General features: G+C 47.9%; 6 protein-coding genes across 6 annotated transcripts; 5 read left to right on the forward strand and 1 right to left on the reverse strand.

Moving 5' to 3' along the window:
- Window positions 1-286: 286 nt before the first annotated feature.
- Window positions 287-1,556, forward strand: EV420DRAFT_1483702 (uncharacterized protein; the record flags this gene model as incomplete). The annotated part of the gene is made up of 7 exons (XM_060470004.1): window positions 287-307; window positions 378-677; window positions 731-883; window positions 929-985; window positions 1,043-1,174; window positions 1,228-1,386; window positions 1,434-1,556. 7 exons carry the CDS (start codon window positions 287-289, stop codon window positions 1,554-1,556), a joined length of 945 nt encoding a protein of 314 aa, XP_060326320.1.
- A 1,070-nt stretch (window positions 1,557-2,626) lies between these two features.
- Window positions 2,627-4,016, reverse strand: EV420DRAFT_1275981 (uncharacterized protein; the record flags this gene model as incomplete). The annotated part of the gene is made up of 7 exons (XM_060467934.1): window positions 2,627-2,975; window positions 3,093-3,171; window positions 3,220-3,239; window positions 3,297-3,405; window positions 3,459-3,537; window positions 3,593-3,748; window positions 3,807-4,016. 7 exons carry the CDS (start codon window positions 4,014-4,016, stop codon window positions 2,627-2,629), a joined length of 1,002 nt encoding a protein of 333 aa, XP_060326321.1.
- Window positions 4,017-5,802: 1,786 nt separating this feature from the next.
- On the forward strand, window positions 5,803-10,061 carry EV420DRAFT_1713021 (uncharacterized protein; the record flags this gene model as incomplete). The annotated part of the gene is made up of 20 exons (XM_060479656.1): window positions 5,803-5,853; window positions 5,911-6,100; window positions 6,154-6,495; window positions 6,548-6,708; window positions 6,760-6,891; window positions 6,943-6,996; window positions 7,045-7,127; window positions 7,222-7,366; window positions 7,418-7,576; window positions 7,632-7,650; window positions 7,707-7,857; window positions 7,918-7,975; window positions 8,024-8,082; window positions 8,139-8,339; window positions 8,392-8,746; window positions 8,780-8,881; window positions 8,939-8,972; window positions 9,034-9,165; window positions 9,217-9,458; window positions 9,513-10,061. The coding sequence occupies 20 exons, from the start codon at window positions 5,803-5,805 to the stop codon at window positions 9,903-9,905; spliced, it is 3,063 nt and encodes a 1,020-aa protein (XP_060326322.1). The 3' UTR covers window positions 9,906-10,061.
- Window positions 10,062-10,113: 52 nt separating this feature from the next.
- On the forward strand, window positions 10,114-11,254 carry EV420DRAFT_1568187 (uncharacterized protein). Its single transcript, XM_060474156.1, has one exon. It carries the CDS (start codon window positions 10,127-10,129, stop codon window positions 11,024-11,026), a length of 900 nt encoding a protein of 299 aa, XP_060326323.1. The 5' UTR covers window positions 10,114-10,126; the 3' UTR covers window positions 11,027-11,254.
- A 2-nt stretch (window positions 11,255-11,256) lies between these two features.
- EV420DRAFT_1767480 (Hsp70 protein-domain-containing protein) lies at window positions 11,257-14,425 on the forward strand. The gene is made up of 7 exons (XM_060480922.1): window positions 11,257-11,634; window positions 11,685-12,601; window positions 12,657-12,950; window positions 13,001-13,182; window positions 13,236-13,476; window positions 13,530-13,781; window positions 13,835-14,425. The coding sequence occupies exons 1-7, from the start codon at window positions 11,407-11,409 to the stop codon at window positions 14,322-14,324; spliced, it is 2,604 nt and encodes an 867-aa protein (XP_060326324.1). The 5' UTR covers window positions 11,257-11,406; the 3' UTR covers window positions 14,325-14,425.
- A 244-nt stretch (window positions 14,426-14,669) lies between these two features.
- On the forward strand, window positions 14,670-17,106 carry EV420DRAFT_1713031 (uncharacterized protein; the record flags this gene model as incomplete). The annotated part of the gene is made up of 7 exons (XM_060479657.1): window positions 14,670-14,801; window positions 14,856-14,924; window positions 14,984-15,000; window positions 15,062-15,111; window positions 15,170-15,276; window positions 15,329-15,954; window positions 16,007-17,106. The coding sequence occupies 7 exons, from the start codon at window positions 14,670-14,672 to the stop codon at window positions 16,740-16,742; spliced, it is 1,737 nt and encodes a 578-aa protein (XP_060326325.1). The 3' UTR covers window positions 16,743-17,106.
- Window positions 17,107-17,233: the final 127 nt, after the last annotated feature.

Consider the following 17,233-nt stretch of genomic DNA (forward strand, 5'->3'; position numbering starts at 1 on the left):
AGTGCACGTCTATGCATCTTTGTTGTAATATGGCCAGGTTTGGATGTCTTTTTGAAGTGGACATCTCTCTCATTTTCTGGCAGGTCAGAACAGATGCGACAGATTATTTGACCACGATCACCAGGAAATGGCGCAAAAACTAGATGTTGTGGGTCAGTTTATATTGGTTCATTATAATTCTATGTGCTTACTGCTTGGGTTTCGTTGTGGAGGCATTTAAATGTGAGAGTGCTATTTACACTAATCTGGCGTTCACCACCCCTGTCGATAACATTCTGCTGCAATGATGTCAACCGTGAGAATATTTGTGAGTGAAATTTTCCTCTCTTCTCTCTTCCAACTTGTGCTCTGCTTCGCATTGCAGTCCTGCATCTCAGGATCACGCCTGGATACAAGTTATCCAGTTTAATTTGGATATGGCTGATATTGATAGTTACCTTGATAGCTCACCTCCCGGGAGTCCGATTCCAGATTTTCGTGACTCAGAGGAGGCCAACCTACCTCAAAATTCTGCTTCCCATACACCGTCATCTCAGCTCCCTGGCTCAGAGAGATCGCATCAACTTGCAGCCACAACAGTAATAGTCTGCCCAGATATGGGCCACTTCGCTATTGCTCTTTCTCGCAATCTGGGGCTCAAAGCAGGGGCTCACGAAGAGCTAATCAAGTTTTCCAGAGTTCGTACCAGTCATCTCTCATTGCCATCTCTGACTTTTACTTCTCTGGCCAGTTTCCGAACACGAGTGAGGCGATGGTCTGGCAAGCAGGCCAGATTCTCTCTCTGAAGGAGACCATGGCTGTAATCCAACCTCCCAATGCCAAGTTTGAGATACCTGAAGTCCTTGAGGTATGGAACTGCTTCAGTGGTCTTCCGATGCTAACTGTCAGTCCATCATTGCAGGGGAAAATTGATGATCTCTCCATGAAGATATTTCTTGATCCAACGCTTTCGGCATACAAAGACCATCCCAACAAAAAGTTACATGTATGCTTTTCTCTTGACATTAGCAAAATCTTTGTCTGATTGTTATCACATTGTTAGAATGCCTTGAAGAACCGCGCTGCTGAAAGTGGCCTCACACAATCTATCCAGGGTCAAAAGTCTGCTATGAAAGTCATCGGAAAGAAGATCAGTAATCGCTTTATTCATCACCGAAATGATGCCAAGGAGGCGGTACGTTCAATCATCTTTGCTTTGACCTTTGTTGTTTTCTGATCTGCGAGAAGATTGCAATGTCCTTTGGAGAATTTGATGAAAAGACTGGGAAGTTCACCGGCTTATCCTTAGGTGTTATCGCACTCACAGCAGAGATCATTACGGCGGTTGGAGGTCGGTCATATGAGCATGACATCTCAGTTCCCCTGGTTGGTCGCATTGCATTTCTGGTACGTCGTTTAAACTAAATTTGAACTTGACTAACAAGACTGTATAGTGGCACACCTACGCACTCTGTCCGAAGAACAATAGCACAGGCCGAGTATCTGGAATGTACTGGGATGAGGTCGACAAGGCCCTTGACAAGATCCGCAAATCCAAGAACAATGATAAGACCTGAATCAATCGGTAGGCACTTAATTATTGAAGGAAATAACATGCTCATAAGTGATTGACCAGTGTCATGAGCAAGATCCTTGACGATGATCGGAAAACATATGGAGACTTGACCAACCCGGAAGATGTTGACAGCCTCCCCAAAGCAGTCGCCTCAGAGCTGGAAGTCGAACAGGATTAAGTCGTAGTTTATATGTATGCTCAGCAGGAAATAAAAGAATGGTTTTGATTGTACTGAAAGGAATATATCCTGATTGTCAGAATGATTCAGATCAACAAGAGATTAAGGCTACACTATCAAATAAGAAAGGTACAGGTAAAATGGGTCCTTGAACTATAAAATATCTGCCGGTCAGACATTCTCCTAAATGTCACAAGGATATCTCGTCGAAGGACACATTCATGATTTATGATGTGTGATTTTTCGAATACGGCTGAAACATATTACCCATCCCGATGGCAGCATAGCCACATGGGATTCTTGGCATATCCTGGCGACATCCGGTCTGGAGGGCGGTGTAGATAGTCAGCCACCTTCCACCCCGTTTCTGGCAAATAATCACTATCCCCTTGGCTCCCCGGATGAATCCTTGGATAGGGTTCACTCATCACGGCATCTTCATTCCCATATCCTATGCACTCTCCCTTCTCTAGGGTTCCATATTCATCGTTCCATTAGGGAAATAGTACTTGTAAAAGATGCTCGAGACACAGGATACTTTTGTAGTCACTGAAATGACTCCATTACCAAAGGCGATAATGGCGATGTCGATGGATGCTCAGATTGAATCATCAAAATGTGTCGATGCTACTGTCGAAGCGCAAAAAAACGGCATAAGATTCAGATTGATGATGAAATGTGCGAGTATCGGTCTTATTGTTAAGTAGAATCCTCAAGGATCTATTGACAACGGCCTCCGCTTCCATCAATTCTACATTCATTCTCACACCCACTCCTTCCTCAGCTCAACTTGTTGCTCAATTCAGCTCATCATTATTTACAGCTCAAGAATAATCATACATGATCAGAGACTTGACTAGCTATGTGAGCTCAATCCTTCCCATCCATCACGCTCAGGCCTCCAAATTCTCATAACCTCTTGACTTGGGGATCGGGTTCTTGTCGTTTGTCTGGCATTCTCCGCTATCCTTGACCATTGCTTGCGAAATGTTGATCGTTAATGGACATAAGGGGAATTCAGTACCGGGCGCAGAGCCACTTCGAGAGCTTAAAGACCCCCCTAGTGTTGATGTTCCTGCTTTCTGTGCCCAGCCTAGTCCAACACGAACATTGATCAAGCTGAAGGCAATGCCTGCTGCCTCGGGCCAAAAATCGACGATATTAAATTGAATATTGGTCTTTGTCAGATAGATTATCATGAAGAGAGTGGTCCATGTTCTGAGAGGTTTGTCAGTCGGTACGCTAATATACAGGAATGTTCCACTTGCGTGTATATCGCAGCACTCTCAACGAATATGGAAAGCACAGACTAGGACATTGAAGTCAGTAAGTATCTTACCCAGATAAAGCAATATTAACGATACCATGAGACTTTGCCCAGCTCCGTCAGCAGACGATGCGGCCCTATGTGTTCTGTAAATGTACCAAGCGATCATGGCTGCCGGTATCGTAAGTAATAATTTTCGCCTTGAGGTGTATTGCTCACTTGTGCTATAGACGTTGGTCCTGCAAGAAAGGACGTCAACTATTCGTCATAATGATACCAAGCAATACTATACGCACAGAAGCGTGAAAACACAATCACTGGTGATCCATCTCCCTGCGGCTGTAGCAAAGACATCCTGACCGGGGGTATACTTTGCGAACTGGTACGTGATCCCAGCACCACATACTGCGTAGACAGAGTTCATCCTTTTTCCTGAAGAAATTCCAAAACTGACTTACCGGTAAGCCCTACCAATGTACCCAGCGGGAATATGATGACGCGGTAGTTATATCCCCAGACGACCCAAAGGCGATAAATCTACAGCTTTCACTTAGTCGTGGTTCAAACGATTCTAAGTTGTAAATACCCTCACAATCATGGCGTCGCTAGTTACCACCGATCCTATCAGAAAACCTGTCTTCACAACCTCTGTGATCTGCGAGAGGTTTGCAGAGTACTTCAAAGGTTGGGTTCCGCCTTCAAATTTGACGAAAGCGTCGAATAGCCGGATAACTGTGCAAATCCAATGCTGTGTTCATGCCTTGGTTAACAGGAGAGCCGTAAGAAGTGCCAAAAAGTTGACTTACCCCCGTGACCGATACAAGCAATATGACCGCGCCAATAAACATGGGCCGTCGGATGGCCTGAAAACTAGATGGGCGAGTGGCTCTTGAGATGTAAGTTTCGCGAGCAAAGAGTAACGCTATCGACGTTACGTCGAGGATGAGGAATACACCGTATAAAACACCTTCTACCGCCGCGGTTGCAAGATTAACAGATATCAGAGAAATATCCATATCTTTTCACGGTGAACTGAGAAGCGTCCAGAGGTAAATCAGCAGTAACGTCAATTGAGTAACGTTCAATGTACCATTAAATAGCTGACCTGATCTATGATTGCCTAGACGTGTTTCGAACTCGCGTGTGTATTGGTATTCTGATCTCTAGCATGATCAACTCGTTTCCTGGCGTGTTTCGGAGTTATCCAAGTATCATGTGTATCGCGTTTTGGAGTCGACAGCTCAGCGCTTAACCATCTCAGGGCATGGTTCGGATGATCAGCCGATAAGTTCCCACGCTTTAGCTTCTCCGATCACTGCCCCTCACCATCATTCAGGGTGTGCGTACTTTGAGTTTCCGACGTTCTCGCACTTGATCTGTTCTCCGAACACAGCCACTTACTCCGGATTCGCCGGCGTGATCCCGGACCATGTGTTTGCGGGTTGGGAGGAAGGGGTTCAGGACGTTTGGGGGATGAAGCATGGGACATTGAAAGGAGAGGGTTTAGGATGTTGGGAGGATTGGTTCAGGACATTGGGAGGAAGGGGTTCAGGACATTTGGGGGATGAAGCTTGGGACATTGGGATGATTGGGTTGGGGACATTGAAAGGAGAGGGTTCAGGACATTGGACAAAGGGGTTTGGGACGTTTAGGGGATGAAGCCTGGGACGTTGGGATGATTAGGTTGGGGACATTGAAAGGAGAGGGTTCAGGAAATTGGGAGGATTGGTTCAGGACGTTGAGATGTTTAGTTTACCACCTTGTTTATGTGGCTTCATGTAAAGAACCAGGAGTTCATGTCACTGTTGGAATGTTATATCTCTTCAAGGACTAGTAGATACCACACAAGCGAGCAGAAGCTTGGAAGTGCGTGTTTATAGGGTCCTAGAGTCCCTAGTACCTCACACCCAGGAGTCTGAACCTGATGGTCACTGAGTCCAGTGGCATGTCAGAAGCAAACATTGTATATGAATGAATTCTAAACCTGGGAGCAGCATCCAAAGGACCGTCTGTGGCTCTTCACACCATTTTGGGGAGTCCACCCTCTGGAATCTCACTCGGGAGACATTAGCAGTAGCATTGGTCTCACCCCCCAGTTCATCCTCTGGAATGTCCCAAAGTCCTTCCTCAAATGTCCTGAACTTATATCTTCCAATGTCCTGAACTCTATTTACAAATGTCCTGAACCCCAATCCACAAATGTCCCAGTCGCATCCTCCAATGTCCCTAATCACATCCTCAAACGTCCTGAACTCATATATCCTGATGTCCCAAACCCTGTCCCTGAACGTCCCGAGCATTTCTCTCAAATGTCCTGAACTCCATCCCTAAACGTCCTCAACTCAAATCCTCCAACGTCCTGAACCCCCACTATCAAACGTCCTCAACTCAATTCCTCCAATGTCCTGAACCCCACCCCCAAACGTCCTGAACCCCACCATCCAACGTCCTCAACTCCAATCCTTCCAACGTCCCGAACTATTCCTCCAACGTCCTGAACCCTATCCTTCCAATGTCCCAAGCCTTTCTTCCAGACACGGTGCCACAACTGGGATCTGTTTCGGCTCCGGATCAGATGTCGGTGCCAAAATAGGCCCCGGGTCATGTGATGCTCCTGACGTCCACAATCCTCGTATGCTCTCCCATCATTACCAGAAAAACGACCTTTTCTAGCACGAAATTTATGATTCGCTTTGGCCGTGACTGGGGTCCTATGGATTCTGAAGCGCGCGCAATGATGAGTATTCACGGTCCATAAATACCAAGGTAAGTGCGCAGTACCATTAGTATCTGTCATCTGAAATGTCCTTTTCTGTTCACAGAGTGATTCCCCCTCCCCCCCACAAGCAAGCTGTGGAAAGCGACACATTCCAACCACCTCCCATTGATGGATCGCTTACCCTCCAATAGATATATGACTGGCATCTCCAGCACTCTCCTAATCACCGCCTCTTTGTGTATTCACGTGAGGACGGCAGCATAAGGACCATATGTTGGTCCGAGGCAGTCGTTGCCATATACACTGGCGCTCGTTTGATAAAGAGTCTTGTGCCGTTCAATTCTGACAAGCCTCCCGTCATTGCCATATTAACGATGTCCGGTGCGAGATTTCAAGACTCGGCACACATTGGGTACACTTACGGATCTTGTCAGATTCTATCACTTATTTTACTACAATGATGAGCATTTTACGCGCCAACTACGTGTTCTTCCCCATCTCCCCACGGAACTCGGCGCAGGCGGTTGCACACCTTTTGCACAAGGTGGGCGTACAGCATGTCCTTATCGGCAGAGACGCGTCCATGCAAGCTCTTGCCCGTGATGCACTCGAGGTTCTGAAATCCCAATATCTAGTGACGGAGCCGCCGGAGACATCTGTGGCTCCGGCCTTTGAAGACCTCTTTCTCCCCGAATGGCAGAAGAATACGAGTGCTGAGGATCTTCCTCTCAAAGAGGTCGATCCTGATTCTACCATCATGTACCTGCATTCATCTGGTGACTGCTTTCCCCCTTCTTGTCAGCCAATCCTGCTCATATTTCATTACAGGTTCAACAGCATACCCGAAACCAATTCCTTGGAGCGGACATCGTCTTGTTCAGTTAAGTCTCACACCTTGGTTCGGGGAAAGAGATTTGTGCAACGTCCTTTCTGCCCTTCATGTGATGCCCATGTATCATGGCCTTGGCGTTACGCAGCTTTGCTGGACAGTAATTCTTTCCTTTGACCTACCATTGGGTCTTTCTCATTGTCACATGTAGGCATCCTCGGGGTTAGTTGTAGGCGTATTCGAACCCAAATCCCCTGCCATACTTCCTACGCCAGATAAACTGTTTGCTTCAGCCAAGGCAACCAGCAGCGACTTGATCTTTTGTGTTCCTTCATTCGTTGAGGTCTGTTATATGACCAGAGATTTCGTTGCATATACTAAAGTCGTTCCTCAGGCGTGGTCTCGTTGTCCGGAGTATGTCGAGTGGCTGGCCAGTCGTTCGGGAGTGGTACGTTCATCTCGCATTCGATAAGATCATGCGATTAACTTGTCTCAGCTCTACAGCGGAGGACCATTGAATAAAGTCATTGGAGACGACCTAACGTCTAAAGGCGTTGACATTTTCATTGTGTATGGATTGTGAGTGCAGGGTCCAAGAAACTGAATTCATGACTTACCCCAACTTATATAAAGCACCGAAGGCGGTATTCTTAGTACTACGTTACCTGGTGAGTAAGCCCGTAACAGTCGATACTTGTGTATTAACGCCACCTTCCAAAGCTAAATCTAGTTACGACTGGGACTACTTCGAATTTCCCAAGTGCATAACTCCAGAAATGGTGCTAAATGGAAATAACCTCTACGAGTTTGTGATGGTGGTACGATTTGTCCCCTTTGATCTTGCCATCGATTTCATTTTCGCATTACAGAAAAATGACTTTGGCGTACCTAGTGTCATCAACACGAAAATCAATGGCGTTGACGCGTACACGACGTCAGATCTCTTGATGCCGCACCCGACTAAGCCAGGATTATGGAAAATATTCGGGCGCACCGACGATCAGATTATGTATAACACAGGAGAGAAGGTAAGCTCGTCAATGTATTTATTACGAGTACTGAAACTTCGCCGTACTATTCCAGACGAACCCTGTACCGCTAGGTAAATGTTTCTGACATACATGTATACGAATGCTGACAGCGTTTATGTGTCGACAGAGAGCATGCTCAATCAAGATCCCCATGTATCCGCTGCAGTCATGTTTGGACGAGGGCAATTCCAGGCGGGAGTTCTTGTTGAACCGAAACCTCAATTCGCATTCGATCCTGCTGACGAGACCAAACTTGCGAATTTCCGGAATCTAATATGGTGATTAAATCTTCGTAGGCCGGGGGCAAGAAGCCGCTGACACGATGTCTCTTATTACAGGCCTACTGTGAAAAGGATGAATGAATTCGCACCACAGCATTCCCGTTTATTCAAAGAGGTAAGCTAAAATATCATTTGATGGTTGGCTTTGACTAAACGGTCGCAGATGATTATCGTGGCAAAGCCAACAAAGCCTTTCACCTATACGGCAAAGAACACAGCAAGGTATGGTCTATTCATTAGATGTAAGGACTGTTTGATGATGTGTGCTCTATGTCCAGGCGACAGGCTACTCTTACAGACTACAGTGACGAGATCTTAGCTGTTTACGAGACTGTAGCAGAGAGCACGCAAGCTAATATTCCCCCACCTCCGGAATGGGACGATGCATCCACGAAGGAATTCGTCCGTACCGTTGTTCTACAGGTCCTTTCTCACTCGATTTCCGACAACGACGACTTTTTCCAACACGGCTGCGATAGGTAATCGCATCTTTATCGAGCCACATGCGTCAATACTGATTCCTTCTGATAGTTTACAGGCGACGTGGATTCGAAACACCCTCCTTCGTGCTCTCCAGGATTCAGCCGAGTTCGATATCCGCCAAACTACGGATAACTTCGTCTATACGTACCCGAATATAGCTCAACTGGCAAAGTTCCTTGCATCAGTAGCTCAAGGCAAGCATGTTGCCGTTGGTTCAGGCTCTCCGGTAGATGCGATGCGAGTGATGGTCGACAAGTACTGCAAGGACTTTGTGGTTATTCCCGAAAACAACTCCGACACGAGGACCAGGAAAGTCGTGCTCATAACCGGCACTACTGGAGCCCTCGGTTCTCATATTCTAGCCAGCTTGGTCTTGGATGAGAACGTTCAGCACATCTACGCTGTGAATTGACCTGGAGACGCGTCCGTCAACGAGAGGCAACAGCGAGCGTTTTCCCGTCATGGATTAGATGTCGGCTTGGAGAAGGTTACCTTGGTGGAAGCTGATTTATCGACGAAATCACAGGTTCTTGCTGAGGTACGAACTGTCGCTTTTGCGGATTGAATAGGCATTTACCTTTGCTCCCTCGTTCAGGTTATAGGCTCCGTAACGCATATCATTCACAATGGCAAGGAAATGTGCTGGCCCTTTGACTGTATCGGACCTGTCTGATTTTAGTTTGATTAAAGCGTGGCGAGTGGATTTCAACCTAGGCCTTTCTTCCTTCGAGGCTAATATCCGAGGCTTGCGCAACGTGATTGATCTGGCCCTAACCTCCCGAGCTCGACTTATCTACACAAGCTCTATTGCTGTTTTCCAGAGTCAGTAACTTATCCATTTTGAGCCTCACAGACATTAACTTACTTTTCTAGGTGCCGACGAGGATCGGCCATTAGCAGAAACCCACATTGGCGCAGAAGTCGCGCATGGAATGGGGTACGGCGAGTCTAAATGGGTGTCGGAGGAGCTGTTGCGCTTGGCTCCTGGCTTACGTTACCTCGTTCGAGTCGGCCAGCTCACTGGAGGACTTAAAGGGACTTGGAACGTGAAAGAGTGGATTCCCTCGATGATCCATAGTTCCACGGTGCTCGTTTATCTGCCAGACGACGATAAGGTTCGTGTGTACCTTTGTTCTGTACTATACCTCTGTTTGTTGATGGTTTATTAGCTCGTATCCTGGGTACCAGTTCACGAAGCGGCGCAGGCCATTGTCGACAATGTGGATTTTCCTGGTCCCGTCATGCATCTTGTTCACCCGGAGCCTGTTTTGTGGGCCAGTCTAGCTCGAGTCATTTCACACGAGTTGGCCGTCAGACTCGTTCCTTATGGCCATTGGCTACAAGCGCTGGAGAAATCGTCTTTGGATCCAACGGCATTGCCGGCGAAGCGTATCCTTCCATACTACAAACGTAACGCTGAGGCACTCGGACGAAAGAACAGGGAGGCATTCGGACTGCCCCAACTTTTGGCGGGATCGATTTATGGGGCGAACTTCCCGCAATTGGGTGGTGAAGACGTGAGGAAATGGTCGCAGTATTGGCGTGAAGAAAAAGCATTGTAGGAAGGAATAGACTCACAAACGATGCAATTTTGTACTCCATTGTCGACAGTATGGTACATTTTATGTCCTTCTCTTGCGTTGACCTATATACCGTTGCAACTGTCAAATTAGAGGGATATCACGTCGACGCTGAGAGCTGAAGGTTGGCGGTGGCGGTGCCCCGGATCCCGGTCCGTTCCTTTTCCCTCAAAGCACCGCCACGATGTGTCGCACTTATCCTCATGCTCTATGCCACCGATGAAGATACCAGCTCAGTCTTGAGCCTCGTTGGGCTACCTGAAACTGGGTCCACTACCAGTTCTGTAACATATGCCAACTGGGCGCACCTTCCGAAGTGGATCAACAGCGTATTGGGTGACGATTGGCACTCGGTCGCGAAATTGGGGTATATCAACGTGACGGAGGCGACCACGCATGCGTTCTGGTGTCTGGAACGTGAAGGAGCTGAGATAGGCACCTCTCCGGTGATCAGCATCAATGTTCACGTCGCGTCGCAGACAGATGCCAACGGAGTCTTAGATATGGCTGCTTCTAAGCAAGCAGCACGTTGCTGGCTTGCAAGTATCATCGCCAGCACTTCCAATGATGTCAAGTCTTTATGGATTCGTGGAGATCATGATGAATTTGGAGACTATTCGGTGCAGTATGCAGAAGGAATTCTCCATGGACGTGTTGTCGTTGTCGCTGGCCCGACAGTCGTGGACATCCGTGGTATATCACGGACGGCGGAGCTTTTTGACGGCTGCGCTCGCAGGCTTCTGGAGTATACCGTTGGCCGAAATAGTCCACCGCTGACTATGCCTGTCATTAAGCGTGGCCCATTCCTCTCCATGGTTGGTGGCAATCACGACTTGCCAAGTAAAATCTTGGTCCGCAGTGTCGATGCACGACTTTCACTCTATTTCGAGCTCGAAAGACCCATTGCCGCTGCCAATGCTACCACCGAAAGGTCCACCCTTGTGTTTGACCAGTACGTGATTGAAGAGGTCACAGAAGAATCTGTTACTGTCAAGCTCGTGTTTATGGTGCAAAAATTGGGAAGTTATATTGTCCAGGTGCACTTTGCTGACTCGGAAACTATGATATCAAGGACACAGGTAGTTGAAATTGAAGTTTCCTGAACCGACGAACATCTGTGTTGTTTTAATGTAGTACCATACTACTTTCACAAGGCCTTGGGTTGTTTCTCTTTCATAGCGTGTTGCTGGAGCACTGTAACCTTGGATACAAAGAGAAGTTTAGTGCAATAACCCTCGGTGACTTAGAGACGGGACATCATGACCTTAGATGAAGTTTCGTCACTAAACAGAAAGTTGGTGGCCTGCCAGCGCACTGCCGGCAGAGCAAGGTGGCTCCGGCCCGAAAGATCCGCAAATTTCGTCCCAAACGAACCCCAAGTTGGAAATTTCGCTCAATACGTGGCCGACTGCCATTTTTGGATTCGTTAACGAACCTCCACGACAGAGCCCATGCCCATCTTTTCCTTCTACTAGCTTTCAAAATGCGTATACTATACCTTTGGTATCTTATTTCTCTATTTTCCCTTCTTCCCTCGGCATTCGGGTCCGTACTCGCCATCGACTACGGCACGGAATGGATCAAGGCTTCGTTGATGAAGCCAGGGTTGCCGTTCGACGTGTTGCTGAACAAGGACTCGAAAAGAAAGATACAGTCGGTCGTGGCATGGAAGAAGGATGATAGGTTATTTGGCACGGACGCCTTTAACCTGGTGCGTAATACCTTCAACGCCTGGAATTCTACGTTCCTAACTTTTGCTAGGCGTCACGATTTCCTTCTGATTCATTTTCGTCATTAAAACTTCTCCAAGCCGTACCATTCCAGTCGGACGCCGTATCCTACTATACTACCATCTCCACCGCTGACGTTGTCGAAACATCGCGCAAGACTGTCGCTCTCCGGCAGAGCGATGGAACCGAATGGAGTGTCGAAGAGCTCATTGCGATGCAATTATCCTACATCAAATCTCTCGCTGAGACGCTTGGTGAGGAAAAAATCTCCGATGTTATTGTCACCGTCCCGCCCTACTTCACCCAGTTCGAACGGGACGCCGTTGCAGACGCCATCGAGATATCAGGCCTACGGACGCTTGCCCTCATCAATGACGGAACAGCTGTCGCGGTGAATTATGCCATGACGCGCACCTTTCCCAAGCAGGAATACCACATCATCTATGATGCTGGTGCTTCGTCTGTTCGCGCCACCGTCGTGTCGTTCAGCACTGATTCATCATTGAAGAGTGATACACCAGCGACGCACATTGCTGTTGCGGGTGTGGGCTATGACCGCACAGTCGGTGGTACAGAGTTGGACCGCCGGTTAAGGGAACTGCTGGTTAACGAGTTTGTGAGCAAGCATAAGAGGGACATACGCCAGGACAAGCGGGGCATGGCGAAGCTGTGGAAGGAGGCGAGTCGCGTCAAGGCCATCCTCAGCGCGAATACCGATGCTGTTGCGTCTGTGGAGAGTGTAGCCTTTGATATCGACTTCCGGACAAAGGTTACTAGGGCGTCGTTCGAGGCTGCTTGTGCGGACTTAAAGGGAAAGTACACCCAGCCAATATACGATGCGTTGACAAAGGCAGGGCTTAGTCTGAATGATATCACGTCTGTCATATTGACGGGAGGGAGTACGCGTACGCCCATGATCCAAGCTGCCGTGAAAGCTGCTGTTGGAGAGTTAGTCTTTGTCTTTGTCCTCGTGCTACTCTCAGTGCTAATCAATTTTCACTAGTGACAAAATTTCTCTCAATGTCAACGCTGATGAAGCTGCCGTGTTGGGTGCTGGTCTTCACGGCGCCAGCCTCAGTCGTCAATTCAAAACGAAGAATATCAAGGTCCAGGACATTGGTGTTCACGATATACAAGCGGCTTATTTTGCCGCACCAGCATCTTCCAACGCCAAGCCTCGTAGCATATCTACCACAATATTCCCAGCTGGATCCAAGACGGGTTCCAAGAAGACATTGACTTTGAAGCGGAAGGAGGATTTCGATATATACCTGGACTATAAGACTGCACCTGCTCCGTAAGTCACTCTCCCAAGCTATGTCGTACTTGTTTTTAAGATTCGCATAGAGGCTTCCCTACTCGCATACTGGAAGTGGAAGTGTCGGGCGTCGCTGAAGCTATTGGTAATCTTACTGAGCGTGGCGCCATCGACCCTGTGGTTAAGGCTACTCTGATGCTTTCGGAATCTGGATTTGTTTCTGTCACCGAAGCAGTGGCCTTTGGGGAAATAAAGGACGAGTCTATCGCAGGTACGTCAAGTCGTTACGAATGAATGATCAGTTTTAATAATTCCATCGTGTAGGAAAGCTGAAAGGTCTCTTCGGAGCCGGTAGCTCATCGTCGTCCGACGCAGAGACGGAGACTGAAAGTGCCGCTGAAGCTCCCTCAGTCTCTGAGGCTGCACCTTCTACATCGGCAGCACCCGAAGCGAAGGCTGAGAAAGTGGATCTGAAAGATTTGACGACCATTCCTCTGAACCTGACTGTGCACTTCACATCTATACCTCCGATGACTGTTGAAGAGAAACGGGTGGCTCGTCGAAGGTCCGGTCGCGTCTTTTCCTTTTGTTTGTTGAGCTGAATTTGTGTCGTTCCAGGTTAAGAGAAGTCGATGTGGACGAGGCCGCGAAGAACCGCAAAGAGGAGGCCAGAAACACGCTAGAGAGTTACTTGTACAAACTAAGAGATCTCCTTGACCCCGAGAACCGCGATACGCCCTTCAAGGAGTGCTCACAAGACTCAGAGCGCGCCGCTATCGCAGAAAAGCTGGAGGAGACGATAACGTGGCTTCACGATAAAGGTGATGTCTCTGAAACGTCACAGTTCTTGGACAAGCGTATAGCTTTAGAGTACGTGTTGTGTTTTTGTGTTTGTGTTCTCGCTGACCTGTTTGCTATTTTAGGACCCTAGAGAGGCCTATCGTGCATCGCTACACTGAAATTGCCAACTTCCCTCAAGCACTAAACAACAGTCAGATGTGGAACTGGAGCACACGACTGTTCCTCACAGAGGCGAGACAGAATCTCACAAGGGAACTTGCGGAAGATCTTCCGTCAAAATGGACCAAGGAGGAACTAGATGCACTAGAGAAGACGCTGAAGGAGCATGAGACGTGGCTGAACACATGGGTGGAGAAACAAAAATCGGTCAAACTAAACGAGGATCCGGTGATCGAGACGACCGAGATGAAGGCAAGAGCAAAGGTGCTAGAGCAGCATTTGCAAAAGCTGTGGAAGAGAAAGGTGCCAAGACCGAGGAAGACGGCGACGACGACAGCTGAGAAGGTGGAAGCGACGGTGAAGGAGGAGGTTAAGGAGGACGAGTCGATACCACGGACTGATGAACAGCGGGTGCCGTTACAACCACCGGAAGAAATACGAGATGAACTGTAATTTGGTAGATGATACTTATCCAATACCAGTATACTTAGAGGCGCTAATTATTTCACTGAACGGTAACCATCTATGAAATTATGCATCGGATGAGGTTAAGTGCAAGCATGTATTTAAGTCACTCCTCGAGTCATCGTTGGTGGCCTGGCAGTGGCAACTCCTCTTTGCCGGTCCGATGCGTCATACAGTCGGAAACGGATCCGACGTCCGCCTTGACCTCTAGCGCTCATATAACACCACCACCACCACCAACAACAACAACAACAGCATCGCCATCCTCTGACAATATCGATTGCCTGCTTGAATTTCTCAATGCAATACCCTGACTCACGATGGAATGTCGCCATGAAGCATACCGGTAATCCTTATGTGATCGCTCGCAACCCTTCTCGTGCTCGCCTCTACAACGAAACGCAAGTTGCCCGAGATGGACAAAGGAAATCTAGTGATTCTTGCCTGATATCCCTGAAAGTAGAGGTAATGCATCCGTGCATTGTGTCTACTGGCACCGCTGATGCTTTATCTATGTAGAACAATCTTGCTTTCTCAGGCTCCCAGGCTAGACCTTGGATTATGAAGCTGTTGCAACACCTTCGGATGGTACGGCCCAATTTCTACTTTCGACAACTGTTTCTCACATCTGATTGTTCTAACTGCAGTTCGGCGAGTTGAAAGGGTGAGTGTTGCTTCAGGTGATGTTACCCGGGCTAGATTTTGATATCTTTTTTCTTTGCCAGGATCGACGTTTCCTCAACGATCACGATCAGGTTCGCCGACACAGAACAAGGTAACTTCTCTGGAGTCATGTTTTGTGCACAATGGATTGATTGATTGATTTTCTAAAGCCGCTACAGCTGTACAAGCTATACGTAGTCCTGCGTTTTCTTCCATCGCCGGTGGGGAAGTAAATATAAGTTACTGCGACATACTACCGAATCCTATCCTTCTACCTGTACGTTTCCAGCTTAAATTATTCATTCTCTTATTAATAACACTGGAAATAGCCATCGGGGTCTTCCCGTGAACTCGAACTTGTTAGCAAAGTCGAGAACCTGCATGCTCACATTCGTGACTTGAAGCATGAAAGAATGCTACGGCAAGCTGCGGATGTTCAAGCATCTGAATCGCTAAATGCTCTCCGTGAGGAGCTCTCGCTCGCACAGAGCTATGCTGAAGAACAGCACAAGCAATCAGAGGGCTTCGAGACTGAGCTGGAGAACGAAATCGCTCAATCTGTGATACTACGCCGCCAATTCGATGAAGTTCGACTGGAACTAGCTTCCCAAAGTAAGGTCTATGCAGAGGAATCTGATGCACTCAAGCGGACCATCGATAATATGAAGGTGGATGTGGAGGCCCAGAACCTCAAGTTGAGTGGTCTCGAGCAGAGAAATAAAGAGCTGGAGGATCTGCTTGGGGTCAAAGACCGCCAGTTGATGGCCTCAGAGGGGAAACGCCAGATGGACGTGTCCAAGTGCTGTGAGATGACCTGCGAGATTGACCAACTGCGGAAGATGCTTTTGGAAAAGGATCGTCAATTGGAGATGCTCGTAACAGAGCGGGATGCCATGAGGCTTGAGTCAGAGCAATGGAGCAGGAAGGAGAGCGATTTGGAGAACAAGAAGAAGGAGTTGGAAGATGAGAAGGCTCGTTGCGATTTGGAGATGGCAGCGAAGGACTAGCCTAGTCAAAGTCCTGCATGCCAAGGTTGACGAGCTGAAAGAGAAGAATAAGAACTTTGGGGGCACAGCCGTCGGTCTGGAGACGCGTAGGCTTGATTTGGAGGCGAAGCTTCTTGTGGCTGTAAAAGAGAAGGAGGTGGCGGAGAAGGAGACAAAGAGCTTGCGCGCCAAAGCCGTGGTGATGCAGAAAATCGTATCCATGGGGTTGGATGAAACGAAGGTGCTTTCTAAAGAGGTCAAGACGTTGCGCACCCAGTCAAGAAATAAGGATGTCGAGATCAGACATCTTCTAGTGGGCATAGACTCCCTCCAGAATGATCTTACTGCACTCCAGCGAGAGAGGGAAGAAGAGCACAGTCGCAGGAATGTTTGGACTGACAAAAAGGCCATTAAACGTGCTCAGAGATGCCTAGGAGAGTTTGAAGACGCGTCATTCTCGCGAAGGAAGCCGTTGGCTTTTGAGGATATTCCGTGGCCAGTTTTGGCGGACTTGTCGGCATTAGGGCCAAGGGATATCACGAAGAAGATGGTAGGTAAGTTCTTTGAGATGGCAGACGAATCGTTCAGTGATGAGAGGTATTGGGATATATTGGGGAGGATGTACAAAGTATTCAGGAAGCAGAGGTGGGAGAGGAGGGGACTTTTGGATAGTGTCGCTGATAGGCAGTTTCGTGACGAGCTGGAGAACGCCAGGGAAGTTGTGTGGGCGGTTGTTAAACCGTTGTGGAAGGACTGATTTACATCAAGACCGACTGTAGAGTTGAGATATTCTACTATATAACTGTACATTATATGTACTGTAGCTACAGAATCTATTGATATTACCGTATTGTGTCTATTAGCGTAAATAGGCTATCTCTTTTCGATCTTTTCGCAACCTAGTCCGTCAGTTTATCCACCGTTATACGTGACCTCCTGTACTATTCTCCACCGGGAGAAGTAGCCGAAGCCGGTACCAAAGTATCAACAAAGAGGTCAGTAGTTTTGCTACCATGGAAACGTTGTCTTGGTCGTCAGCGCTATGAGAGAAAGGCCAAGGCTGAGCCTGTGGCATCAATTTAATCCCAAGCAAAGCCACAAGCTCATTATTAGGTCGATAGATGACAGGTACAGCGACCCCATCTAGAGGATGGCCGCGCGCCCATCAATTGGAAAAGCGCATCGGTGGCAGACTAAGTATAGGATTGATAATTTTCGTACGCGTCATGGTCAAAGAGCCACAAAATT

Source organism: Desarmillaria tabescens, assembly GCF_030435595.1.
Source record: "Desarmillaria tabescens strain CCBAS 213 chromosome Unknown EV420scaffold_43, whole genome shotgun sequence".
NCBI classification, from domain to species: domain Eukaryota; kingdom Fungi; phylum Basidiomycota; class Agaricomycetes; order Agaricales; family Physalacriaceae; genus Desarmillaria; species Desarmillaria tabescens.